The 26563-nt window shown below is 49.7% G+C and overlaps 1 protein-coding gene across 3 annotated transcripts; it reads left to right on the top strand.

Moving 5' to 3' along the window:
• Positions 1-2018: 2018 nt before the first annotated feature.
• CASP2 (caspase 2) lies at positions 2019-25470 on the top strand. Of its 3 annotated transcripts, none has more exons than XM_047763304.1 (11): positions 2021-2190; positions 4489-4639; positions 5207-5395; positions 5553-5634; positions 6194-6288; positions 6562-6738; positions 13622-13750; positions 13899-13989; positions 17716-17865; positions 18011-18120; positions 25418-25470. In XM_047763304.1, exons 1-11 carry the CDS (start codon positions 2117-2119, stop codon positions 25424-25426), a joined length of 1257 nt encoding a protein of 418 aa, XP_047619260.1. In that variant the 5' UTR covers positions 2021-2116; the 3' UTR covers positions 25427-25470. The 3 variants fall into 3 exon arrangements, with proteins under 3 accessions (XP_047619261.1, XP_047619260.1, XP_047619259.1); XM_047763303.1 differs by lacking the exon at positions 25418-25470 and adding an exon at positions 18510-21074; XM_047763305.1 differs by lacking the exons at positions 18011-18120; positions 25418-25470 and adding an exon at positions 14075-14135 and having other exon boundaries at positions 2019-2190; positions 17716-17767.
• The last annotated feature ends 1093 nt before the right edge of the window (positions 25471-26563 follow it).

Below are 26563 nucleotides of genomic sequence, written 5' to 3'. Positions count from 1 at the left end.
TTTGGACAGTGTAATCCAAGCACTAACTAACTGAACTATAATAACAAATATTACCAAACATAACCTGGTTCTTACCACTGCTTGAGCCTCCAGTTACAATAATTCTTTTATTGACCTTTGGCCTCGACTTTTTAATCTGCCTGTTAAATTTGCCTCTTTCAGATTACAACAGTTTTCCTAAGAGGATAATAGTGATGTAGGGAATCCAGCCACACCATAAAACAGATCCTGTCTGAATAACAGCGAAAGTCACCCTGGGATCCCTTGACAAGACAGGGCGAGAGTTCTGTGCCCCAGTTATGTAGGGTCTGCGAGCCCCCTGCCACCTGAAGAAGCTACTGAAGACAGACCTTCATCTTCCCAATAAAGATGTATTGGGGTTCACATCTCTCAGGGGGGATTTGAAGCAGGGTCCCAGGTTGAGCAAATGTAATCTGTTCCCTGTGGATAGATAACTTCAAGATAAAAGCTGCATCCTACTTGGATAAAAGATAGAGACCATCTATTTCTCATTTTCTCCGGAACTACACACTGGCAGAATGGTTCCCCAGGGGTCAGAGAAAGGAGGGACACCAGACCACAGTACATCCGGTCAACTTCCCAAAGACCCTTGTGCTAAAATCCACCCTGAGGGCAGGGCCCCAAGTCAGGCAAAAGCCAGACAAAGCAAGATGACAGGCCAGAGGAAGCCCGGAAGGACTGTCCCCCTACAAGTGACTGAAAGGATCTCCAAAGCATGTGTCTCTCGCTTCCTATCTTGCTCTGTCAGTCTTTTTTCTCCCTCCACCCCCATCCCGGTCCCCCAGCCGGCCAGTGCTCCCTGCACCTTCTTTCTCATCTCTCTTCAAATACTTACTTGCCTCATTACCCTCAGTCTCTTTGCCAAATTCTTTCCCCAAAGACGCAAAGTTCTGGGGACCTACATCAAGTGGTAAGGGTTCAGCATTCTCACCCAGCAATACACCCTCCCCCCAACACGAAAGCCCATGTGTTTTCAATACAAGGCAACAGAAGCCAGGTTATCCCATATTTCTGTGAGCTGTGGTGTAGGTCACAGATGTGGCTGGGATCTGGCATTGCTGTGGCTGTGGCGTAGACAGGCAGCTGTAGCTCTGATTCAGCTCCAAGCCTGGGAACTTCTATATTCCTGGCAGCCCTAAATAAAATAAAATGTAAAACATGAGCTTCTTGGCTGGGGTGGTGGAGTATCTAGGGCCCTCTTTTATTATCATTATTATTATTATTATTTTGTCTTTTCAGGGCCACACCTGCGACATATGGAAGTTCCCAGGTTGTGAGTTACAGCTGTAGCTGCAGGTCTACACCACAGCTCCCAGCAGCACGGGATCCTTAACCCACTGAGCGAGGCCAGGGATTAAACCCGCATCCTCATGGATACTAGTAGGGTTGTTGCCCCTGAGCCACAAGGGGAACTCCCTGTAAGGATCTTTTCTGAATCATCTATTATGAAACACTCTAGTCGCTTCAGCCTCACCCTTGCGCTCTAACCGCCAGGGTTTTGTCCCAGGCCCCCTGCCCTGCTTCCTCAGATTCAAAAAGCATATCTGTCTTTCTGGAATCCTGTGCTGCACCTGTGCTGTAGGTTTTAGCCCCTGGGAGCCGCTCCACCGGCACTGACCCGCGCGCCCTACTCAGTCGGTCATCTTCGGGCGCGGGGACCTGTCTACAGCGCCTCCTAGCGCTCTCCACGTCTTCCTTACCTGGGTCCCAGAAATTAAACTCGATGGAGTGAAAAGTCCGGCCACACCCATGTCCACCGAGTTCTTGCAATAGGCGGGTGAGGCCCGGCGGGCGGTCCTGGGGAGGGAGCGTGATTTCCGCGGGAACCCACGGCCAATGGGGTGCCCACGCTGGGCGGGGCGGCTCCGCCCTTCCCCTTCCGCAGAGGGCGCTCTCACCCCATTGGACGGCGCTTCAACTCCAGGGCTCTGCGCCTGCGCGCGCCCCGACGACGGCCCCGCTGGCCGGCGCGGGGGTGCAGCTGGGAGAGGTAGTGCGCAGGCGCCTAGCGCGCGGGCGGACGGGGGAGGGATGCGGAGGACGCGAAGGCTCGCGGTTTGTTTGGGTCGTGGACGGTGCGCGGGAAAAACGGGGAATGGCGGCGCCGAGCGCAGCCTCCGGACCTGCCCTCCAGCAGAAGGGGCTGATGGTCGCTGATCGGGGTCGCAGGTGAGTGAGGGAGGATCCCAGGGGTCGTTGGTTGGACCCAGGGACGGGAGCTCGGGCCTCTGGCGTGTGGCCCTGGCGCCCCCCCGATCTAAACCCCTGGAAACTGCGGCGTCCGCTCTTCCTGCCTAGGGTGGGAGGCGGGGCAGGGCCCCCGGGGGCGCGCGGGCGGGTGGGTCTTCTGGCCTTGACCCTCTTTTTCTTCTACCCGGGCGTCTGAACAAGGTAAGATCTTTCCATTCCTGCCAGATCGTGGCTTCTCTTAAAGCTCCGTCAATCTTTCTTTCCTCTTATGAGGTTTTCAACTCCATTATGAGGAACTAGACTTAAACCTGCAGACCTCGGAATCCTGCCTGATGTGCATTTATTTGGGATGGAATATATCATGACCCGTATTGTGTTGACTGTAATGGCCTGATGTGCAGGGCATTCAGCACAGCTTTTGGAGTTTGAGTGCTTTGAGACCGGGAGGTGCCCGAGGCTCCAAGTGTGTCTCCGCCAGTGCTCTAGTTTTATCATTTCATGACACACATCTTCCAGGATAACATATTTTAATGCTTCCTGGTTCAGACCCAAGTTGATTGAGGACTTTGGGTGCAGAGCCTGCAGAAGGACACAGAATCAAGACTCAAGAATCTCCCCTGTGATTCTGCACCACCTCCTCCCTTTCCAGATCAGTCCTAAAGTTCTAGGTAATTGTGGTTATTTGTGGAACGTCCACATTTGAGACTCTCCCCAGAACGTGCAATACAGGAAGGTGAAGGTGTGTGGAGAATGGATAATACTAAAGATTAAATCTCATGGGTTACTGATTGGAAGTTTAAGTGGAGAATTTAGAGTTAAGAACTGAGAGTCAGTGCGTGAATGGTGAGTATGGATGAGATTGACTAGGGAGAGGCTTTTTGAGGGGCGCTCCTAGAGGAAGAGCAGCATGTGAGGGCAGGCCAGAGGTCCTGTGAAGGAAATGACCTAGAAGGCAGAGAGGGGAACTGAAGACAGTGGTGTCCTGGCAACTGGGGGAGGAGAAAGTTGTAAGGAGAAAATGCTCCTGAGACTTTAGGGAGGAAAAACTGAGGAAACTTACCCTGCATTGTCTGTATCCTGAGGAAAGACCTAGTATCCAGTTGTGATGTCATCTTACAGTTGACCTTTCAACACTTATTTTTAACCAGAGTTCACACTTGTCTCATTGTTACTGCTTTCGTGTGTTCTAAGGTGATTTTTTTTTTTGTCTTTTGAGGGCCACACACACGGGATATGGAAATTCCTAGGCTTGGGGTCACATCAGAGCTGCAACTGCAGGCCAGTGCACAGCCACAGCAACATGGGATCCAAGCCTCCTCTGCAGCCTGTACACAATGCCAGCTCCTGTGCCACTGAGTGAGGCCAGGGATCGAACCCATGTCCTCTTGGATACTTGTCGGGTTCATTACTGCTGAGCCACGATGGGAACGCCTAAGGTGATTCATAAGTGAGGTTTTTGATATCTTTAGAGTGTGTTGTTGTAGCAGGTTTTTACTGAAGGTTTGGCGTAAACGAGTATTACAATAGAACGGAGAACGTGAAATTAAAATGCAGTTTCAGACATGACTGTCAGACTTTTTACTTAGTTCTTTCTGGATTCTGGTCATTTCTTTTTGCCATTTCTTGGGCTGCTCCCGCAGAGGTTCCCAGGCTAGGGGTCGAATCGGAGCTGTAGCCACTGGCCTACACCACAGCCACAGCCACGCAGGATCTGAGCCATGTCTGCAACCTACACCACAGCTCATGGCAACGTCAGATCCTTAACCCACTGAACAAGGCCAGGGATCGAACCCGCAACCTCATGGTTCCTAGTCGGATTCGTTAACCACTGAGCCACGACGGGAACTCCAGATTCTGGTCATTTCTAACGTCATTTTGTCACTGGAACTTACAGTTTACTTTTTTCTTTTGTTGTCTTTTCTAGGGCCGTACCCATGGCATATGGAAGTTCCCAGGCCAGGGGTCTAATCGGAGCTGCATCTGCAGCCTACACCACAGCTCACGGCAACCCTGGATCCTTAACCCACTAAGTGAGGCCAGGGATCGAACCCGTGTCCTCATGGATCCCGGTCGGTTTTGTTACTGCTGAGCCAGACGGGAACTCCCTGCTTAATATTTCTTTGATTTTTAACCAGCTTCAATAAAACATATCCGATCTTGGTTATTATAAGTCTTGTTCTTTATGTTTTTTTCCTATCCACACTTCTTGCCCCCCCACCCTCATTTCTGTACCAAATCCTGTACTTGAGAGTCGTTCTGTCTCCTCTTTGTCCACAGGATGTTGGGGGTGTGTGGCATGCATCCTGACCATCAGGAAGCTCTAAAAAAGAACCGAGTGGTCCTGGCCAAACAGCTGCTGCTGAGCGAACTGTTAGAACACCTCCTGGAGAAGGACATTATCACCTTGGAAATGAGGGAGCACATTCAGGTACCGGAGAGCAAAAGAGAAAAGCCACGTGTACCTACATCAGTTGTAGGCATAGGACCGGAGCGTGAGAAAGTGCGAAGAAGATGTGCCTTACTGAGGAAGTGAAGTTACGCTTCTACCCTAGAGCACTGAAATGGACATACAACTCAAAAATCATGGGAAGGACGTCACACGTTCATATTTTCCCCATAAAAGGAACCTCTGAGATGGATGATGGCATTATCAGGAAGTCTATCTGGAGAGATAGGATGCCTGCTAGAGGAGTTCCCATTGAGGCGCAGCAGAAACGAATCCAGCTAGTATTCATGAGGATGCGGGTTCGATCCCTGGCCTTGCTCAGTGGGTCAAGGATCCGGTGTTGCCGTGAGCTGTGGTGTAGGTCTAAGACATAGCTCAGATCTGGCGTGGCTGTGGCTGTGGCGTAGGCTGGCAGCTGTAGCTCCGATTCGACCCCTAGCCTGGGAACCTCCACATGCTGCCACTGTGGCCCTAAAAAAAGGCAAAAAAATGTATATATATCCTGCTAGATAAGTCAGTGTGATTTCATTTTTTATTTTTGTACCATAGGCCAAGGTGGGCAGTTTCAGCCAGAATGTGGAACTTCTGAACCTGCTGCCCAAGAGGGGCCCGCAGGCTTTTGACGCCTTCTGTGTGGCCTTGAGGGAGACCAAGCAGGGTCACCTGGAGGAGCTGTTGCTGGAAACCCTGTCTGGTCTTCAGCATGTGCACCCACCAGTGTGGAGTCCTAGGCACGTGGTGAGACATGGGCTGTGTTGGGAAGGGTGGCTGGGGCAGCAGGTGGGGGGCAGGGGGCACTTTTGAGCCAGGGCTGGGGGGCGGGGTTAGGTTTCTGTTTGACGGGGGCTGGACCAGCTCCCTGAGGCCCGGCGTGGTGGGTCCTAATTTCTTACAGCTGAGCTGCGACTACAACTTGAGCCTCCCTTTCCCGGTGCGTGAGTCCTGTCCCCCCCACAAGCAGCCCCGCCTCTCTGCAGGTGAGAATCACTGGCACCGAATTGATCCCCCGGGTCGACTTTGTGTTTTTTGGCTGGTATCTGACTTTGCCCCAGGGGAGTACCTCTTGTCATGCATGTTGGGAACAGTTCTCTCAGTGAATTTGTCAGGGACCAGCGGGAGGTTTAGATGGGGTATTGACGGGGCCTATTTTCCTACCGTCACGGATGATTTTTTAATGATAATTGGCAACGTGCACAGGTAGGAAACTCTTGCACGTTGTTAGCCTGTCTCCTCTAGAGAGCTGAGTTATCTCACAGCGAGGCAAGACGACGTCTGAGCGTCTTGCCTGCTGATCGAATAGTCTAGTGATTAGAAAAAGGCTTTTGTCAGACGCCCCATTCAGTCACTCAGTGGGGTGAGCACCAATTGCTACTCGCAAGCAAGGCATGGAGCATCCAGAGATGAGCACGAGTAAGCAGGGCCTTTGCCCTCGTAGATCGTACAGCCTCGGAGTGAGCAGGGCCAGCGATTATTTCGAGTGAAGTCCTCCGCTCGGTGTATAGGTTGCGTGTGAGTGTTTCGGCTTCTTTGCTGCAGATGTGGCGGAAGGCTCCCTAGACGGCGGAGACGGTCCTCCCTGCCTCCAGGTGAAGCCCTGCACTCCTGAGTTCTATCAGACACACTACCAGCTGGTGAGTCTTGGGACGTGGCAGGAGGAAGAGCGCTGGGACGTGAGATCCCTTCCTGGGCGTCTGAACTTAGTTTGTGTGGCCGTTTGCTTCCCGCGGTGTGAGTCAGAACACCATTGCTGCCTGAATGTCTTCAGTGGGCATTTATTGTTTTGACCTGGTGGGGTTGAGTAGGAGAATGCTGTGTCCTCGTTTTTCCTGAAGTGTCCCGCGTGTTGGGGAGGTGGCGTTTCTGGGCTCAGGAAGCTTGCGGTCTAATCGGCCTCCCCTCCCCAGGCCTATAGGTTGCAGTCTCGGCCCCGCGGGCTGGCGCTGGTGCTGAGCAACGTGCACTTCACTGGCGAGAAGGACCTGGAATTCCGCTCTGGAGGCGATGTGGACCACAGCACTCTGGTGGCCCTCTTCAAGCTCTTGGGCTACCAAGTTCACGTCCTGCTTGACCAGACTGCGCAGGTACCTGAGGCAGGACATGTGGACGTGTGCTCACTGGAGAGCTGGGCGGCTCTTGGGGGCCAGAGACATCGGCACTCCCCTGCCTGCTGGGCTTGGCCTTGCTGGCCTTATTTTCTCTTCTTGCCTTGCACTTGGTACGGCCTGCCTCTCACCTTGCCATCTAGTATGAAGTTAAAAAAGGGAAGGAAGGATTAGGCGCAGCCAGTGGCTTCGGTGTTGCCCTCGCAGGGTGGCTGTGCTCCCTGAGTCAGGATGGTCCAGGGTCAGGTGCTCACCTCTGCCAGCTCGGCAACTTGATTCCCAGTCGCTCAGAGCTGGGGACACTGACATGCACCTGACCAACTCAGAAAAGGTGTTCAGGAGTTCCAGCTGTGGCTCAGTGGTAATGAACCCGACTAGGATCCATGAAGATGCAGGTTTGATCCCTGGCCCTACTCAGTGGGTGAAGGATCCGGTGTGGCCGTGAGGTGTGGTGTAGGTCACAGATGAAGTTCGGATCTGACGTGGCTGTGGCTGCAGCGTACGTGGCAGCTCCAGCCCCGATTCACCCCCTAGCCTGGGAACCTCCGTAGGCCATGGGTGCGGCCCTAAAAACAAAAAAGACAAGAGAAAAGGTCTTCATGCGCCGGGACTGCACAGAACATTTACTTCTGGTAATTGCTACTTAGAAGTCTAGTTCTTGTTCTCAGGGTGACTTTGGCAGATCAGATCCTTGCAAATGAAAGTTTGCTGGAATTGTCTTTACTGTTTTATGGTGGGAGTTTCATGGGTTAACCTTACTTAACACTTGTCACTGGTGTAGCCACAAGACAGATCTTAGGGGAGGTGACCACAGGTCATAGGCATTTTCATCATGGGTTAGTTCCTGTTAACCTCAGTTACCAGCTGTACCACTGACTTTGTTACCTTTAGGTATTTGTTTTGAAATCCAAAAATAGTCCATTGGTAAGATTCACACTAATTCTGTATTTTTTTTTGTCTTTTTTTAGGGCTGCATCCTGGCATACGGAGGTTCCGAGGCTAGGGGTCCATTCGGAGCTGTAGCCGCCGGCCTACGCCAGAGCCGCAGCAACTCGGGATCCGAGCTGCCTCTTGGACCTACACCACAGCTCACGGCAACGCCGGATCCTTAACCCACTGAGCGAGGCCAGGGATCGAACCCGCGTCCTCATGGATGCTAGTGGGGTTCATTAACCACTGAGCCACAACGGGAACTCCTCTAATTCTTTATTTTGATTCCAGAACAATAGTACTTTCTCCTGGGCTTGCCGTCGGGAATGTCCGTGGTGAAACGAAGGTGTCTGTGAGATGCTCTTTGATCTGTTGAAGTGTGTGTGGGGGGGGAGTCTCTCTTTGTCTTCTGCATTGTTATTTCTCAGCTGTCTTTTGTGAGAGTAAATATGTATTTGCTAAACTTTTGCGAAGGCCGATTTCACTGGTAGGTACCTGAATGCTGCCTTTACCGTGCTGTTGCCAGCCTCCTAGTCATAGTCCACGGAAAGGGCTACACCCACCATGGCTGGAACAACCTTTTTCGTTGTCAAGTATTCATGTAGGCTATGTGCTTTCCTGAGAGTTGTGCTGGGCATGAGGGAGTAAGGTGGAACGGCTGCAATGCCCGCAGAGGGAGTCCTGTTAGAAGGTCACTGAACAAAATGATTGCTATTTACAGTTCTTTAGAAGTTTTGGTCTAGTCATTCTTTTCAGTAAGAATGTTATGTGGTGGTTTCCCAGATTTTGTGCGGTTGATAGGGGAATTTATGTGCTTGATAGTTAAAGATACTTCCTTAGTCACCCAGTCAGCTACGTGCTGCTGATTTTCAGAGACATTCAGTAGATTTGATGGGCCTCTGAGCCTACTTGATAAATCTCATTCCCACTTACCCTAAACCTGATGCAGCTCCAAGGACCTGTTAGGTTCTCATTCTCTGGTTACGCTGTTCCTGTAACTTGAACTGCAGTAGAGTTCAATTCTGAGCACCTTCTAACAGAGGGAGAACTGTGTTAGCCAGCAGAGATTTTTTCTAAATGTGGACCATGAGTTTGGGGGACCTCAGGTGGTCGAGGGAGTCTTGGCATCAGCAAAAAAAAAAGAAGCACATCCCCTCATGTTCCTGAGGACCACGTGAGATGAGGGACAGTGTCTTCCACAGTCGGTAAGGGAAGGAAGCAACCGCTTGGGTAGATACGGTCAGAAGGGTAAGTGGGGAATGTGAGGCTGAAGCCGCCCTCGGTGGGTCCAGCACAAGGGGAACAGCATGTAGATTAGAAACGCTCTTGGGGGTAAACCGATGTCTGGGGCAAAGGAGTGCCAAAAATGAGATGGACGTTAACGGGGACAGAGTCCCCAGCCCTTGAATGTCTTCCCAGGGGAATTGGACCTCCTCGTTTTGACATGAGGACTTCATAAGTAGTTTTGGAACAGAAAGGTGATGCATTCGCAGTGATGCTTCAGGAAGACTTGTGTGACAGTATTGTCAAGAACCGAGTAGAGACCAGTGGCAGGGCATCCAGTTTGGAGTTAATTTTATCATGCCAGTGTGACATGGCACGGGGGCCTGGATCGGCCAGTGGACGAAAAGGAAACGAGTGTGGTATATCCAGAGAAAACCATCATTCGGAAAGATGTATGCACCCCACCATTCAGAGTGGCACTATTTATAAGAGCCAAGACTTGGAAGGGGGTAAGTGTCCATCAGTAGATGAATGGACAGAGATCTGAATATACACGGAGAACTGTTCAGCCATAAAAGAGTGAAATAATGCCTTTAGCAGCAACATGGATGGACCTAGAGGTTATACGAAGTGAAGTCAGACAGAGAAAGACAAACATCTTATGATATCATTTATATGTGGAATCTTAAAAAAAAAGCTACAAATGAGCTTAATTAAAAAACCTTAGAAATAGAAGTTCTCTTATGCAGGTGGGTTAAGGATCCAGCATGGTCATTACAACAGCTGGGATCCCTGTTGTGGTACAGGTTCAGTCCTTGGCCCAGGAATTTCCACAAGCTGCTGGCACAGCCAGAAAAAAAAAAAAAAAAGGACAAGTAGATTCACAGACATAGAAAACAAACTTGTACTTAACAAAGGGGCAGCGGAGGATGGCGGGGGGTGGGGTTTGGGATTAACAGATACATCCTACTAGATATAAAATAGGTAAGCAGCGAGGACTTACTGTATAGCACAGGGAACTATATTCAATATCTTGTAATAACCTTTAATGGAAAATAATGTGAAAAGTGTGTATGTGTGTATATACACTAATATAAAAGAATATGTGCTTATACATGTGTTAAAAACTGAATCACTGTGCTGTACACCTGTGCTTAACACAGCATGGTGAACCAACTACACTTCAATAAAAATAAACAGTTACTGAAAATAGTACTAAAAAAGAAGATAGGTGGAAAATAGTATAATGGCAGGATTGTACTGTAAGTGATTGAATGACTACCTATGGAAGAAGCTGGGAAAAGCTAGGAAGTGAGGGCCTCAGAGGAAGTCAGAACCCAAGATGTAAATTCGGGTATTACTTGTGTAGGAAAAAGACTTTAATGAGTGAGGATGATCTTTGAGAAAGAACGAAAGGCTTCAGATCAGCCCTCCATGTGTCCCGGTCCTTAGAAGACGTGGCAGAATCAGTCTGTGACAGTGGCCAAACTCCCAGACGCAGGGAAAACCAGGCAGTTACAGTGGGTGTCCCCGCTTGGTACACTGGGCATCTGCGCAGAACACTTTCCTGCTGAGAGACCACCTCAAGAGGCTCAAGTCTTCTATGTAATATTGTGGCAAGCAAAGAGACAGAACCAAGAACATGGAGAATCTCTGGAAAGTGCAGCTGCCTGTAAAATTTCAGGTGTAATTTCAGGGGGTTCGCAGGTTACTCTCTTCTCCTGTTTTCCCTTAACACATGCAAGCGTTCAGAGGCCTGCTAGTGATAGAAGTCCTATAATTTTATCAAAAATAGATCTCAAATCCTATTCTAAGCTGCACTACTTGGAAAATTCCTCCAGTGACTAACCCCCATTTATTGAATGGTTTAGGCTTATTAAATTCAAAGTCTGTGTGTTCTTACTTTGGGCTTTGTTGTCTTCTGTTTACTGACTTAATAATCTGACCTAAATTCAAAATGCTCATGAGTAGGTGCCAAGCTTATATTTTTATTCCTTTTCTTGGAGCAAAATTAGCTTCAATTATTACGTGTTAAATTCTATTATCGTCAATTCCAGGGGATCAGTCATACTTATATATTCTCTTGAGATTATACTTTTTTTTTGCCTTTTCTTGGGTCTCAAGTTTCTCAGGCTAGGGGTCGAATTAGAGCTGTAGCCACCAGCCTACACCAGAGCCACAGCAACTCGGGATCCGAGCCACGTCTGTGACCTACACCACAGGTCACGGCAACGCTGGATCCTTAACCCACTAAGCAAGGCCAGGGATCAAACCCGAAACCTCATGGTTCCTATCCTAGTCGGATTCGTTAGCCACTGCACCACGATGGGAACTCCGAGATTATATATTCTTAAAGTGAATGTATTTTGGGTGTCTTTTGTTACCTTAAGTTCTCCAGTATTATGTTTGGTTTCAGTTTGCCCAGAAAATATGCATACTCTTTGAACACGACCGATTTCTCCATTCCCAGTGAAGTTGCAGACTTTCCAGTCTGTTTTATTAAGTCTCAATTATCTGTAAACAGAAGTCTTCCAAGCAAATAGATAAATAGTTCTCCAACTTCAGCACATCGGAATCACCTAGTGGGCTTGTGAGAACACAGTTTGCTGAGGCCCAAGACTTTGCCATTTTTGCAAGGTCCCAGGTGATGCTGATGGACCACAGCTGGGGAGCCAGTGCAGTGTGTGCCATACAGGTGTGCGATGTATTGGAGGCTGTATGTGGTAACTGTACAGTCTATGCCTACTCTAACTGTTGTGCCTAGATAGCATATTCTTCGTTATATTTTATGCAAATTCCTAATAAAATGAACTTGTTTTCTCTCTGTTCATCTCGGATAGAGAGGATTGAGATATCCTGAGGTGCAGAGGGAGACACAGGTTTAACAGTTGGTATCATACTGTTAAACCGTTAGATATGGTATAACTCGCTATAGGATGGACCACATGCTTAAGGCAGAGTGTTATTTGTCTGTGGCAGTCTTGGAAGTTCCCGTTACGGCTCAGCGGTAATGAACCCGACTAGTATCCATGAGGACTTGGTTTGATCCCTGGCCTTGCTTAGTGGGTTAAGAATCCCGTGTTGCTGTGAGCTGTGGTATAGGTTGCAGAGGCAGCTTGGATCTGGCCTGGCTATGGCTGTGGTGTAGGCCAGCCGCTGCAGCTCCGATTTGACCCATAGCCTGGGAACTTCCATGTGTCACGAGTGCGTTCCTAAAAGGACTATATATACACACATGTATGCATGTGTGTATTTATATATAGGGCAGTCTAGAGCAAGATTAAAAAGATTCTTTAAGTTGGACTTCAAGGTTTCTTTGAAAAAATAGCATCGATGCCCTTCATTAGACAGGCACATTATAATGGCAGGTCTCTGCACCCTGTGCCGGATGGACACAGTGCTTTCTATGCATTATCTCATTTAATCTTCACAAACTTGGAGATCTGCTGTTTTTTTTTTTTAATCAAATTTATTTTTTATTAGGGTATGGTTGATTTACCAGTGTTGAGGCAATTTCTACTATACAGCATAGTGACCCAGTCATACACATACATATATATATATATTCTTTTTCTTATATTATCTTCCATGATGCTCTCTCCCAAGAGACTGGATATAGTCCTCGTGCTGTATACGGGAGGACCTCATAGCTTATCCATTCTAAATGTAATGGTTTGCATCTACCAACCCCAAACCCCAGTCCATCCCACTCTCCCGCCACCTCCAGTCACCTTGGCAACCGCAAATCTGTTCTCTATGTCCTTGAGTCTGTTTTGTAGTCTGTTCATTAGATTTACGCTTCATTATCTTCTTACAAAACGGGTATTGGAGCCTCGAGGGGCCAAATGATGTGTTTCAATTTATGAGCCCATGGATCCTCTAGTGACGATGGAGAGAATCGTCCATAGAGTCTGCTCCTCCATGGACAAAGTGGGTTTTACAGGCACGGTCCCTGTCACTAGGAACTTAAATTCTCGGGCAGAAAACAGCATAGAAGCACTGCCGCTCTCTGCTCGTGAACCTGTCAGCCCTTGTCACAGAGCAGTTCTTGCAGCTGTTTCCTTGTAGCTGTGTTACTTACTGCATGCACAGTTCGCCTGATGGTCCTCTTTGTCCCATTGACACGCAGGGCCCATACTTTTTTTTTTTTTTTGCCTTTTGTCAGGCCACACCTGCAGCATGTGGAGCTCCCCAGGCCAGGGGTCGAATCGGAGCTGTAGCCACCGGCCTATACCAGAGCCACAGCAACACAGGATCCGAGCCGCGTCTGCAACCTACACTACAGCTCATAGCAACGCCGGATCCTTAACCCACTGAGCAAGGCCAGGGATCGAACCCACAACCTCATGGTTCCTAGTCAGATTCGTTAACCACTGAGCCACGATGGGAACTCCAAGGGCACATGCTTTGAAGAAGGCGCTGGTTGAGTGGAGAGTGGCAGTCCACTAGCGCGTGCATCATTAGCTTCGTCAGTAATTTCTTTTAATGTAGGAGCTCTTAACATATCTCAGTGAGTCTGTGAATTATAAAATACCTTCAGAGTTTGGTCTGAAGTCATGCAGTTTTCTGGGGCGTCGTCAACTTTCTTTGGCCACAGGCATATAGAAGGCACAGTTTATCTTCTCACAGCTTGGGGTTTCAGGCTCCAAAGAAAAGCTTCTGTTGCTGCCGGCCGGAGTGAATAGCACTAAAAGGTGTCTTTTTCTAGGAGATGCAAGAGAAACTCCAGGATTTTGCCCAGTTACCCACTCACCGTGTCACCGACTCCTGCATAGTGGCGCTCCTCTCCCATGGCGTGGAGGGCGGCGTGTACGGCGTGGATGGCAAGCTGCTTCAGGTATGTGCAGTCCTGTGGGCGGCAGCTGTCAAGCTGGGTGGCGGCGCCTCCCGCCTGCCCGTCCTGCCAGTGATGGCTGCTGTTGTGTGTGTAGGACTCGGGAGGCCCCGCTCACCAACCTCCCTTCTTCCTTACTTCTTTGCGGCAGCTGCAGGAGGTGTTTCAGCTCTTCGACAATGCCAACTGCCCAAGCCTGCAGAACAAACCGAAAATGTTCTTCATCCAGGCCTGCCGTGGAGGTGAGTGCCCTGGCTGACCAGCACCTGGGTGGTGGCTCCCGGGCAGCCTCCCACCAGCTCTCACTTTGCTGTTTGCTCCTCTCAGGTGCTATTGGATCCCTTGGGCACCTCCTTCTGTTCACTGCTGCCACCGCCTCTCTTGCTCTGTAAGTGTCTCCCGATGCATGGGGTGTGCTGGGACTTGGGCAGCCCGTGGCTCTCAGGTTGGTCAGCTCTCTGTGCACCGCCATGGCCCGGCCTCAGGATGCTCTCGGCATCTTGGCCTTCTTTGCTGAGAACGCTTCCTTTTTCCTGCATATTTACCCTGAGGTGGCTTTTTCGGGGCACTTGTTCCAGTTAAGGCTTTTCTGTCTCTGCTTCCTGGCTCTCTCACTTGCTGCTCTGGCTCTTCTTCTTTCTCGGCCTTCCTCGTTTCTACTCTCTCCCCTTACTTCTCTTCTCACCTGCGCTGCACCCCCGCTTCCTCTCTTCCCTGCCACTCACGTGTCAGGCAGGATGGCAGCGCAGAAGCTCCCCGTCAGCCTTCGGCTCGTGCTCTTCCGTGAGCTGTGTCCATCCCTCTTCTTTCCTGCACACGGTCTCTTTTGCCCCTTGAAGGGCCAGGTCTCCGTGTAGGCTCAGAGGACAGGCGGGCCTGGTCCTCATCTGGGAGGAAAACAGGAATAATCAAGAGCTCTAACTCTGGAGTCAGAATCTGCCTCCAGCACTTACTTCTTAGGTCATGTTAGAGACATTACTTGCTATGCCTCCACCTTAGTTTCCTCGGTATAAAATGTGGATAGGAGTTCCCGTCGTGGCGCAGTGGTTAACGAATCTGACTAGGAACCATGAGGTTGTGGGTTCGATCCCTGGCCTCGCTCAGTGGGTTAATGATCCGGTGTTGCCGTGAGCTGTGGTGTAGGTCACAGACGCGGCCCGGATCCAGCCTTGCTGTGGCTCTGGCGAAGGCTGGTGGCTAAAGCTCCGATTCGACCCTAGCCTGGGAACCTCCATATGCCGCAGGAGCAGGCCTAGAAAAGGCAAAAAGACGAAAAGAAAAAGTAGGTAATCATCTGACTGTCTTCATAAGGCCAGGAGGTTGTGATAACTGAGGGAAATGGTACATATGAAGGGCTTCCATAGCGCAGTGCCTGGCTCATAGTAAACTCCTGGAAAATGCCAGCTCTAACTGTTATAACATGGTCCCTGCCTTTAAGGGGCTTACAGTTTGATTTAAAGGTCACTTTGCCTAAACATGGTAATAATTTTTGTGTGTGTGACATAGATGTGGAGTAGCAGGTGGAGCGTTTCAGGGGTAAAAGGGGGTGCAGTATGACAAGCACACCAAGATTAAAAGGGTATCTCCCCCACCCCCCAAAAAAAGGATGCTGAGCCAGAAACGTACCCAGATCTCATTTAAACACTGAGTGTCTATAGCAGGATGTAGTGAGATGGGGCTTTCCACATGAAGGAGATCCTTGAGCTGGTTATAATCCTTTAGTCGCAGCTGAGATTTTGGACTTTGACAGATAATAGTACGGAGCTCTTGGGAGCATAAGTAAGAAATAATGGGATGAAGTTTTTTTGTTTTTTTTCGGGGCGATTACCATGGCAGGGAGCAGTGCTAAGAAAAGAGTTAGGTGTAGGCAGGAACTTTTATTCACCAGCTGTATCCCCGGGTCCAGAGCACTGCTTGATAGTCGCACTTAATAAATATTGAATGAATGGGTGGAAATCAATCTGCCTAAAAAGCATAGCAAGAATATAGAAAACAGATATTGGGATATTGTGAAGAAAGAACCAATAACATTTGTTTATTAATGGAGCTGAGACACAAAGGCAAAAGAGGACTCTCCTTTCTCTTGAGGGATGCCTTCCGCGTGGCCCGTTCCTTTAGGAAGTATCACTAGCAGAAGAAAGCGGAATAAACATGTTGGTGATCATTTTTTCCTACATTGTTCAGAGTTATATACAGATACTAGATCTGGAAAAATGCTCTCTTCTGGAATAGTCTCAATTTTCTCTCTAAAAAGCTTCAGGAATTCCCTTTGTGGCTCATCAGGTTAAGAACCTGACTAGTATCGGTGAGGACAGGGGTTTGATCCCTGTCCTTGCTCAGTGGGTTAAGGATCCGGCGTTGCCGCAAACGGCAGCATAGATCATGGCTGTGGTGTAGGCCGGCCGCTGCAGCTGCGATTCACCCCCTAGCCTGGGAACTTCCATAGGCCACAAGTGTGGCACTAAAAGACCAAAAAGAAAGTTAAATCCTTTAAAGGATGACTGGTAGCCAGCTCTTCCTTTGAAAGTTTGAGCTCACCTGTCTTCTGCTGTATTCAGTTAATACAGTTGAGGCCTGCCAAAAGGACTGCCCCACCCCAGCTGACTGGCTCACAGCCTGGAGTGGGAGCTCCATGAGGGCTGGGGCTTCTTCACTGTGCTGCTAGGGCTTAAAACAAAAGCACTGCCTGGCACCTGGCCGTTGCTCAGTACATTTTTGTTGGCTCAGTGAATCTTGGTCCTTCTCCTGCTCAGATCTGCGGGCTTCGTGTCCCTCTTAGGCTCTCTTGAACATCACACGGAGCAGGAGTTGGTGTAAAAGGCATACACAGCCTTCTGCCTTTGGCATGACAAGCCGTGTGTCCTCCCTGTCTCTCTTTCCTACCAGCAGCACCCCAACCACCCCCAAAATAAAAACAATAGCATCAGAAAAAGAATACATCTGGGGGTGGATAAGGCCTGTGTCGAGGTTTGGTTGGGCATCTGCTAGGGTGTGTTGAGAATCTGTTGAATAATGGTGTTCTCTTTCCATTGTGTAGCAGAAAACAGTCAAAATATCCCAATTTTAAATTTCTACTCTTTTAAATGTCTCTTAAACCTTGCACGCCTGCTGCAGTTTGGCTTATGAAACTAATAAAACCAGTGATAAGTGATTTAAAAATGCCAAAACCAGGAGATCCCTGGTGGCTCACCCGGTTATGGATCAGGCATTGTCACTGCTGGAACTTTTTCACATTGTCACCCAGGAACTTCCCTATGACATAGGAGCAGCCAAAAAAGAGAGAAAGAAAGGAAAAACTATGAAATTCCCTGATGGCTTAGTGAGTTAAAGATCTGGCATTGTCACTGCTGTGGCTCAGGCTTGATCCCTGGCCACAGGTGCAGCCAAAAAAAAATAAAAATGCCAAAACCACCCTCTAAACAGCTGTCATGCCTAAGTTTTATAAATTTGTTCATTAATACATAGATTTGAGGTTGCAGTTTTTATATAGCATACATGTAATCATATTGTTGGTTTATTAACTTGTTTTTCTTTTTTTATAACAAAATGAAATGTATCGATATTTTATTGTAATTGCAGTAAGAAGCACTTTGACTTCCAGGTATATTGATAATTGAACAAGTGAATCATGGACACAGGTGGCTTTTAATTCCGTTTGCCAGGAGCATTTAATTGAGCACTTTCCCTGTCTTACACAGAATGGACAAAGCTCAGACCACGTATTTGTGCACACTCTTGAGCACAGTGCCTGGCCTGTCGTGGGCGCCCTCTACCTGGTGGATGCAAGCTGGCAGAGGAACGGAAGTAATGGTTTTGTTTTGTTTTAATTCATCAGCCATAGGTTGGAGGCAACAGCTGGAAATGGCTCTTCCCAGTCACGATCGTAGGGAACTTGGCCTTGCCCCTGGTGGGCCCAAGAGAGATGGGAGGAGATGACACCTTTGTCCACTCTGTCTGTCTTTCTACAGATGAAACAGATCGCGGGGTCGACCAGCAAGATGGAAAGAACCATGCTCGGTCCCCCGAGTGTGAGGAGAGCGACGCTGGCAAAGAGGAGCTGCTGAAGATGCGGCTGCCCACTCGCTCAGACATGATCTGCGGCTACGCCTGCCTCAGAGGTATTGTGAGGTCCGAAAGAGCCACCCGCTCTGTCCCCAGGCCTCGGAGTGGGGGTGCTACAGGTGCCATGGAGGTCGAGTTGGGGCCGTCCAGCGTGAGGGTGTCCTGTGGCTCTCATCGCGCCCCCTGCTGTCCTGCATGCAGGGACCGCTGCCATGCGCAACACCAAGCGGGGCTCCTGGTACATCGAGGCCCTCACCCAGGTGTTCTCCGAGCGGGCCTGCGACATGCACGTGGCTGACATGCTGGTGAGGGTAAGTGTTCTGCCTCCCTCATCCCCTGCACTGGTTTTTTTGGAGGGAGCTTTGGTTTGGTTTGTGTTTTTTTTGCTTTTTAGGGCCACACCCGCAGCATATGGAAGTTCCCAGGTTAGGGATCAGATTGGAGCCGCAGCCGCCGGCCTACACCACAGCCACAGCAATGCCAGATCCAAGCCTCGTCTGCGACCTACACCACAGCTCACGCCGACACCAGACCCTTCACCCACGGAGCAAGGCCAGGGCTCGAACCCACATCCTCATGGATACGAGTTGGGCTCGTTTCCACTGCGCCACAACGGGAACTCCTTGCGCTGCTGTTCGTGGTCCTCTTCTGCCGGCCTCACCAACTCTCAGCCCACGGCCTCTGGTTTCGGCCTGTCCAGGTGAACGCGCTCATCAAGGAGCGTGAAGGCTACGCGCCCGGCACCGAGTTCCACCGCTGCAAGGAGATGTCCGAGTACTGCAGCACCCTGTGCCGCCGCCTCTATCTCTTCCCGGGACAGCCTCCCGCGTGATGCCACGTGGAGGCCGCTGGGCCGTGGGAGGCGTGAGACCGCCTCGTCTCTGCAGGATGCACGGTTTCTCTTCCTCCCCCTCAGGGACTGGGAGTCTCCCAGACTCGCCGCCTTTGAGAAGGGCCTGCAGGCCAGCCCTTCCTGAGCGACGCACTCTCCCTGCAGAGCCAGCTCTGGCTGGACTCTTTGCCAGGAGTGTTTGGTTGCCGCCGAGAAGCCTGGCAAAGGAGCTTTAAGAAATGGTGTTTATGGGGAGAGGGTGTGTGGGTGTCCGCAGTGTTTGTGTGCAGTTTCTGCCCCGAGGGCTTTTGTAGGAAGCGGTTTGATCATTGCTCTTATTACATGAGCTGCAGTGGCTCAGAGTCCTCTCCCATCTTTGTTTTCATATCCCAGCCCTGTTGGCCCCAGAGCGGGAGTTTGGAAGGTGTCCTGATTTAATGTAGACATTGTTCATTTGCCTTCACGAGGCCAAGCGGGACTAGACACACACAGCTGCTGTGTGTGCGGCCCTCACCCTCATTTCCAGAAGGTCACCCGTATGGAAGGACACTCTTCTCACCTCCACTCTCGGCTCCCCTGGGCTCATGGACCCCAGCCTTTCCGCAGAGGTCAGGGTCTGGATCCTCGCCTCTGTTACTGGTCCGTCTTTGCCCACGGACGTTTCAGAGATCTTCGCATTGGTTCTTTCTCTGAGCTTTGTTCCTGCAGCGAGCCTTGCAGAGAGTCAGCAGGGGGCAGCTAAGAGCTCTGTGTGCTCATACCTGGGCTCTGTCTCCTTATCTTCGTTTTTCTTCCTAAGGAACATCCCTGTCTATAAAAGTATCTAGTTGTTATCTCCCTGCTTCCTGCTTCTCTACCTTTATGGCATCTCATCCCGTTTATTGCTGCCACCAAATCTGTCTAAAATACTGCTTCATTGGGTCATTTGGCTGCTCAAGGATGTAATGTACCTTGTACCCTCTTTCTGCTTCAGTACTAAATCTCCTTGTGACTTTATGTGGCCTGTTTTCCCATTGCCATTGACTGCATTTCAAAGAGGCCGTTGCTGTACTGCTGTGTGCTCTCTCTTTACCCCTGGAAGCCATCTTTATCTGTGCTTGTATGAAACTTTCCTGTTCTTTAAGGCCTTCTCTTTTTCGGTTTGTTTGTTTTGGGGGGGTTTTGGTGTGTTTTTGGTTTTGCTTTTTTAGGGCCACACCTGCAGCATATGGAAGTTTCCAGGCTAGGGGTCGAATAGGAGCTACAGCTGCCAGCCTACACTACAGCCACAACAGTGCAGAATCTGAGCCGTGTCTGCGGCGTACGCCACAGCTCACGGCAACACCGGATCCTTAACCCACTGAGTGAGGCCAGGAATCAAGCGTGCATTCTCCTGGATACTAGTCATATTCGTTTCTGCTGAGCCACGTCGAGAACTCCCTAAGGCCTTCTGTTTTGTTCTTGCCCACTTCAGTCTGATCTCTATAGGACAGGTTTGGGTTTGGGTTTTTAAATATAAATCTGATCTTGTTACTCCCCTTCTGGGAACCCTTTGGTTTCTTGTTGCACCTGGAATAAAATCCAAACTCCTTCCTTTGGCCTGCAGGGTCCCCACCTGCCCCTTGGGGCTCTAAGTGCTGATTTCCCAGCAAGCCACAGCCAAACAGCATCCTCAGCTTCTCAGACGTTCTGAGCTCTTTCCTGCCCTAGACTGTCACACACTCTTGGAGGGTCTGCTATGCTCCGTTCCTCAGGGCTCTTGGCTCAGGTGGCGTCTCAAATCTTTGAGTCTGAGCTTAAATGCCACCTTCTTGCGGAGGCCTTCCCAGGCCAGTCTATCTCTAAATAATCTTCTCCAGGGCTTATTGCTGTGCTCTGTTTAATCTCCTCGTTGCACTTAACACAACTTAAAATCATACATTTGCCTGCTTCCCTTGCTCATTTCTGTTCCCCTTGCTGAGCTGTAAGCTCCATGAGGGCAGAAAGCTTGTCTCTTTTGTTCACTGCTATGTACCCAGTGCCTGGCACAGGGTCTTCAGTTTATTGTAGGTCTTTAGTACATGTTTGTGGAAGGCAGGAAGGAAGCAACCCTAGCTAGAATCCTACTTTTTGGCAAAGTTTCCCTTTTGCCAAAATACACAGTGAAGTATATGTACTCTGTTTCCCCGCGTTTGGTTTTATCCACTGGTGTTATTAGCTCCTGAAGACAGAAGTCACGTGTGAGGCAGCTCCCCCCACTCTCCCGTGTGCCGGGCCCAGTGCTCGGCCTCTCGTAGTTCAGGCGCTCAGTGAAAACTTGTTCTGTGAGCCAGGCGGTGCGGGAACTCGCGGCCAAGCCCTGCCCCTCGGCGCGGTGTCATACGGAAGTCTCGGGGTGATAGGACCTTTCCACCTCCCACTGCCAGGATTTTGTATCGCCATCGGGTGCCAAATAAATGCTCGTATTTATTCTCAGCGTGTGCCTGCTGTCTCTGTGTCTCGGATGATTGATGTTTCGAAGCCCGCTTCTTTCCTTAGCTTCCTACAGCCTCCCTCACGGCCTCACAGGCTGGACACGCCCCTTCTTGTTTCGCACATGGCCAGCTTCACGCCCGCAGTGAGCCCATCTCCGTTGTCAAGGCCACAGGCAGCTGCCCAGCGTCTGCTGCTAGCCCTGGGAGTTGTCATGGTCAGGGACAAGCAGTGTTGGGTTTGAATTAGATTATGGGATGGAGGCTGAATTCGATTATGGGATGGAGGCTGGAGAAACAGATTGAGCTAGAACAGGAGGAGGATCTGTGGGTCGTAGAATTCCTTCTCACATGGTCCAATTTGGATATAAGGTTTTCTAGGGTGGGCATAGATAGAAGAGAATTCTCGGGCAGTATGGAAGCGATCACAGTAGCAGGCTGTGTGTAAGCTGGGGATTCTCGGGAAGCAGTGGGTCTAAAGTGTACCCTAGAATTTGGGGATAGTAGAAGCAAACTATTATGTTTTGAATGGATAAGCAATGAGGTCCTGCTGTACAGCACAGGGAACTATATCCAATCTCTTGGGATAGAACATGATGGAAAACTTTTTTTTTTTTTTTTTGTCTATTTTAGGGCTGCACCCTTTTCATATGGAGGTTCCCAGGCTAGGGGTCTGATCAGAGCTGTCGCTGCCAGCCTACGCCAGAGCCACAGCCACGCCAGATCCAAGCCACGTCTGCGACCTGCACCACAGCTCACGGCAACGCCGGATCCTTAACCCACTGAGTGAGGCCAGGGATTGAACCCGCCACCTCAAGGTTGCTAGATGGATTTGTTTCCTCTGCACCACGACGGGAACGCCGTGATGCAAGATGATATAAGAAAGGGAATGTGTGTGTGTGTCTGACTGGGTTGCTCTGCTGTGCAGTAGAAGTTGACACAACATTATAAACTATAGTTTAAAAAAATTTTAATTGAAAGAGTAAAAACTGGGAGTTCCCATTGTGGCTCAGCAGTAACGAACCCAACTAGTATCCATGAAGATGTGGCTTCAATCCCTGGCCTCATTCAGTGGGTGAAAGGATCTGGCATTGCTGTGACCCATCATGTAGGTCCCAGATGCAGCTCGAATCCTGCATTGCCGTGGCTGTGGCATAGGCCAGCAGCTACAGCTTGGATTCGACCCCTAGTCAGAACTTCCATATGCCGCACATGTGGCCCTAAAAAAAAAGCAAAAATAAATACATTTTAAAAAATAGTAAAAACTTTGCTAAAACCATGAAAAGATGTCTGTCAGGCAATTTTAAGTGAACAAAGCAAATTATAGATTAGTCTAAATATTATGACCACATATTTTGTAAAAAATAAATAAGTAGAATGACATTATTAAATGAAAATAAAATGAAGTAAGTTGTACCCTAGGGAGGCAAGTGTGCACGTGCAGGTGGGCTGTGGGAGCTCAGCAGGAGGAAGCAGCTCCGGGCCTTGGGGAAAGTTGTCAGAAATGCAGAGGAGGGAGGAGTTTCCGTCGTGGCTCAGGGGTTAACGAACCCAGCTAGGATCCATGAGGATGCAGGTTTGATCCCTGGCCTCGCTCAGTGGGTTAAGGATCTGGTATTGCCCTGAGCTGTGGTGTAGGTTGCAGACGTGGCTCAGATCCGGCGTTGCTGTGGCTGTGGTGTAGGTTGGCAGCTGCAGCTCCGATTAAACCCCTAGCCTGGGAACCTCCATATGCCACAGGTGCGGCCCTAAAAAGACAGAAAAAAAAGATGCAGAGGAGGGAGAGGAAAAAAAAGTTGAGCTGAAACATCACCAGGCAGAGGGAGGGGAACTGGCTGAGAAAGAGCAAAGGGGCCTCAGAAGTGACCTGGAGTTGGGTGGGGACGTTGAGGGAGGACCCCGTCTGCGGGTGGGCTGCTGGAACAGTGGGACGCACGTCAGTGTCCTGCTGCAGCAGCGTGGGAAGGCGTTTTGGAGGGGCCGTGTGTTTGGCAGTTAGAGAACCACGTCGGAGCTGGGTTCTGTGTCCTTCCAACCCCCGCCCTTGAAGAAGGGTATCAGGTTGAATTTCACAGCTCTGCTTCCCTTTGCCAGGGGATTCTCTTCTAAAATTATCCCCCCACTCCCTGAGCTGGGGGTGGCCCTTTGCTGCCCTCCCCATCCTGTTTCCTGTCACAGGGAAGAGGAAAACAGGAAGAAATGAAGCAAATGGGATATCCGAGCAAAGAGGGGAAGGTGTCTGTCTGAGGCCAAGACACTGCCAGCAGCTACAACTGCCAGAGCACCTCCCTGTGCTGTGCGTGGAGCTTGCGACCATCTTCCCACAGGCCAGAGGGTGTCATTCTCCCATGTTGTGTTTTGTTTTGTTTTCCAAAAGAGGAAGATGAGGTTCTGAGGCTTCAATTATACAGAAAAATCAAGAGATGTCACCTTAAGCGCGTGGACTCTAGAATTAAACAGGTTGCAGATGCTGGCTCTGCCTTTTAAGGTATTGGAGACGTTGGCTAAGCTACCTAACCTCACTGAACTTCAGTCCCCCTTCTCTAAAAAGGGAGAAATGGGGAGTTCCCACTGTGGCACAGCGGAAATAGTATCCACGAGGAGACAGGTTCAATCCCTGGCCTGGCTCAGTGTGTCTGGGATCCAGCGTTGCCGTGAGCTGTGGTGTAGGCTCGGATCCCGTGTTGCTGTGGCTGTGGTGTAGGCCGACAGCTGTAGCTCTGATGTGCCCCCTAGCATGGGAACCTCTATGTGCCACGGGTGCAGCCCTAAAAAGCAAAACAATTAAAAATAAAAATGGAGAAACAGTGTTGTCCTAAAAGTCCCTCTGAGGATGAAGCACAGCAATGCAGAGGGGTGACGCGGGGTGGCCGCGTTCAGATGCCGTCGCCCATCTCCAAGAATGAGCTTTGCTTTAATGACACAGCTGACATTTGGAGCTTATTTTGGGGCGATCACGCTTAACTTTCGTGTGCATTCTTTTCTCTCCATGACCCTCAAAGTTACTGTCGTTCTGAAGAAAGAGAGGCCAGGGTGGGAGATGATGCTTCAGTGCACACTCTCAATGAAGAGTATTGCTTCTGTGACTTTTTTCCTAGCATGAGACTTTCTCCCCACTCCTGCCCCCGCCTTCAGGGGCTATCGATTTTTCCCACTGAGCTAGGAGAAAAAGCCAAGAAGGAGCTGAGCTTGGTCCTAAGACCCAGGACTTTATTCCACCTTAGCTCCTGTTGGGCAGAGAAGAGGGAAAAAGTATAACCTGTTCACAAATCCAGAAGAGTGAGAAAGAGCCCTGTCCAGTGCTATGGGGAAGAGGCCGGGGATTTTTATTATTATGTTATGTTATGTTATGTTATTATTTATTTTTGCTTTTTAGGGCTGCACCTGCAGCATATGGAAGTTCCCAGGCTAGGGGTCGAATCAGAGCTGCAGCTGCCAGCCTACACCACAGCCACAGCAATGTGGGATCTGAGCCACGTCTGTGACCTACACCACCGCTCATGGCAAGGCTGGATCCCTAACCCACTGAGCAAGGCCAGGGAACGAACCTGCATCCTCATGGATACTAGTGGGATTTGTTTCCGCTGAGCCACAACAGGCACTCCCAGAGGGCCAAGGATTTTTGAAGAATCTGGAAGGCAAGGCCCAGTACGCAGTAGAGGAGAAATGACTGCTACATTTGGACAGCTACAAAGAGAGTGTGTTTATAGGAGATTTCAGTTGCCTGGGGAAAGTTTCAGAAAGTAGGTGGTCATGGGTTTTGTGCTACGCTGGATGTGCAGAGGGAAAACCATGACGGAAAGCCCCCGAAAGAGAGCCTAATGGCATATTATCCAGTGGTCTGAGTGGCCAGGCTCGAAGCGGTCAGAGTCTGAAAACAAGGGTGGAACCCAGGGAGGAAGGTCTTGCCTCAGTTGATGTGGGGATGCTGAGGGGCTGGCGGGTTGACAACCGCCTTTACCCCGTCCCGCTTCCCCTGCTCCTGTGTCCCATGTGGTCATTTTCAACAGTCTTCCTTCAAATAGCAATTCCATAAGCCTGCAGGTTTTACCATTTTAATATCATGGACCTCAAGAAAGCCTACCTAAAACTGCAAAAGAATACATGTCTTATTACACAGTATGCCTAGCGTATGGATAAATGCATGCTTATGAATTTGTTTGCAGATTTAGGAGCTTTTCCAAGAACTCCCCGGGAACCCACCTTTGTCCTTCCAAATAGTGTAAGCACCACCATATGCGTGGAGTGTTGGGTGGGCACATTTATTTCTTGTTTTCTTGAAGGATGATAACTCATGAGATTTTTTTTTTTCTTCTTTTTTTTTTTATGCCTGCCCTGTGGCCTAAGGAGTTCTAAGGAATCAGATCCCAGCGGCAGTTTCAACCTACGCTGCAGCCGGGGCAACACCCACTGTGCCAGGCTGGGGATCAAACCTGTGTCCTGGTGCTGCAGAGATGCCACTGTTCCCATCGCACCACAGCGGGGACGCCACTCATGAGATCTGAACCAGTTCTGATTTCATGCTCAGAATCATTGCCCTCCAATCCTTGCCCTTCAGCGCTAGCAGATGTACGATTCCTTGACCCTCTCATTTCAGAACCTGCCTTTTAGAATAGCGGCTGGTGCTTCGAGGTGGCTTGGTGGAGTGTGAGGGTTTTCTCAGTGCCCATGAGCGCTGCCCTCAATTCTCGGAATCCATCACCTGGACCTGATTTTCTCAGGAATAGTGAAGACATGGTAGTCGTGTTAGATAATTGCTGCTTGGGGTTATCAAGCCCCAACAAAAGCTGGTTACCTTCAGGGGAGCCATACTCCACAAAGGGGTGAAAATCTTCTCTGTTTCTTTTTCGTTTTTGTCTTTTTGCCATTTATAGGGCTGTACCCGCGGCATATGGGGGTTCCCAGGCTAGGGGTCAAATCAGAGCTGTAGCCGCCAGCCTGCACCAGAGCCACAGCCACACGGGATCCGAGCCACGTCTGCGACCTACACCACAGCTCACGGCAACGTCGGATCCTTAACCCACTGAGTGAGGCCAGGAACCGAACCCGCAACCTCATGGATCCTAGCTGGGTTCGTTAACCCCTGAGCCACGACGGAAACTCCTCCCTCCTCTGCATTTCTGACAACTTTCCCCAAGGCCCGGAGCTGCTTCCTCCTGCTGAGCTCCCACAGCCCACCTGCACGTGCACACTTGCCTCCCTAGGGTACAACTTACTTCATTTTATTTTCATTTAATAATGTCATTCTACTTATTTATTTTTTACAAAATATGTGGTCATAATATTTAGACTAATCTATAATTTGCTTTGTTCACTTAAAATTGCCTGACAGACATCTTTTCATGGTTTTAGCAAAGTTTTTACTATTTTTTAAAATGTATTTATTTTTGCTTTTTTTTAGGGCCACATGTGCGGCATATGGAAGTTCTGACTAGGGGTCGAATGCAAGCTGTAGCTGCTGGCCTATGCCACAGCCACGGCAATGCAGGATTC

Source organism: Phacochoerus africanus, chromosome 16 (genome assembly GCF_016906955.1).
Source record: "Phacochoerus africanus isolate WHEZ1 chromosome 16, ROS_Pafr_v1, whole genome shotgun sequence".
Lineage (NCBI taxonomy): Eukaryota > Metazoa > Chordata > Mammalia > Artiodactyla > Suidae > Phacochoerus > Phacochoerus africanus.
Note: the sequence above shows the minus strand (reverse complement) of the source record. Positions and strands in the feature narration are given on the sequence as shown.

Coding starts and splice junctions, on each gene's coding strand:
- CASP2 (XM_047763303.1), top strand. CDS start 2,117: ATGGCGGCGCCGAGCGCAGCCTCCGGACCTGCCCTCCAGCAGAAGGGG. Junction 5,396..5,552: donor TGTGGAGTCCTAGGCACGTG/GTGAGACATGGG, acceptor AATTTCTTACAG/CTGAGCTGCGACTACAACTT. Junction 18,121..18,509: donor TGGCTGACATGCTGGTGAGG/GTAAGTGTTCTG, acceptor CGGCCTGTCCAG/GTGAACGCGCTCATCAAGGA.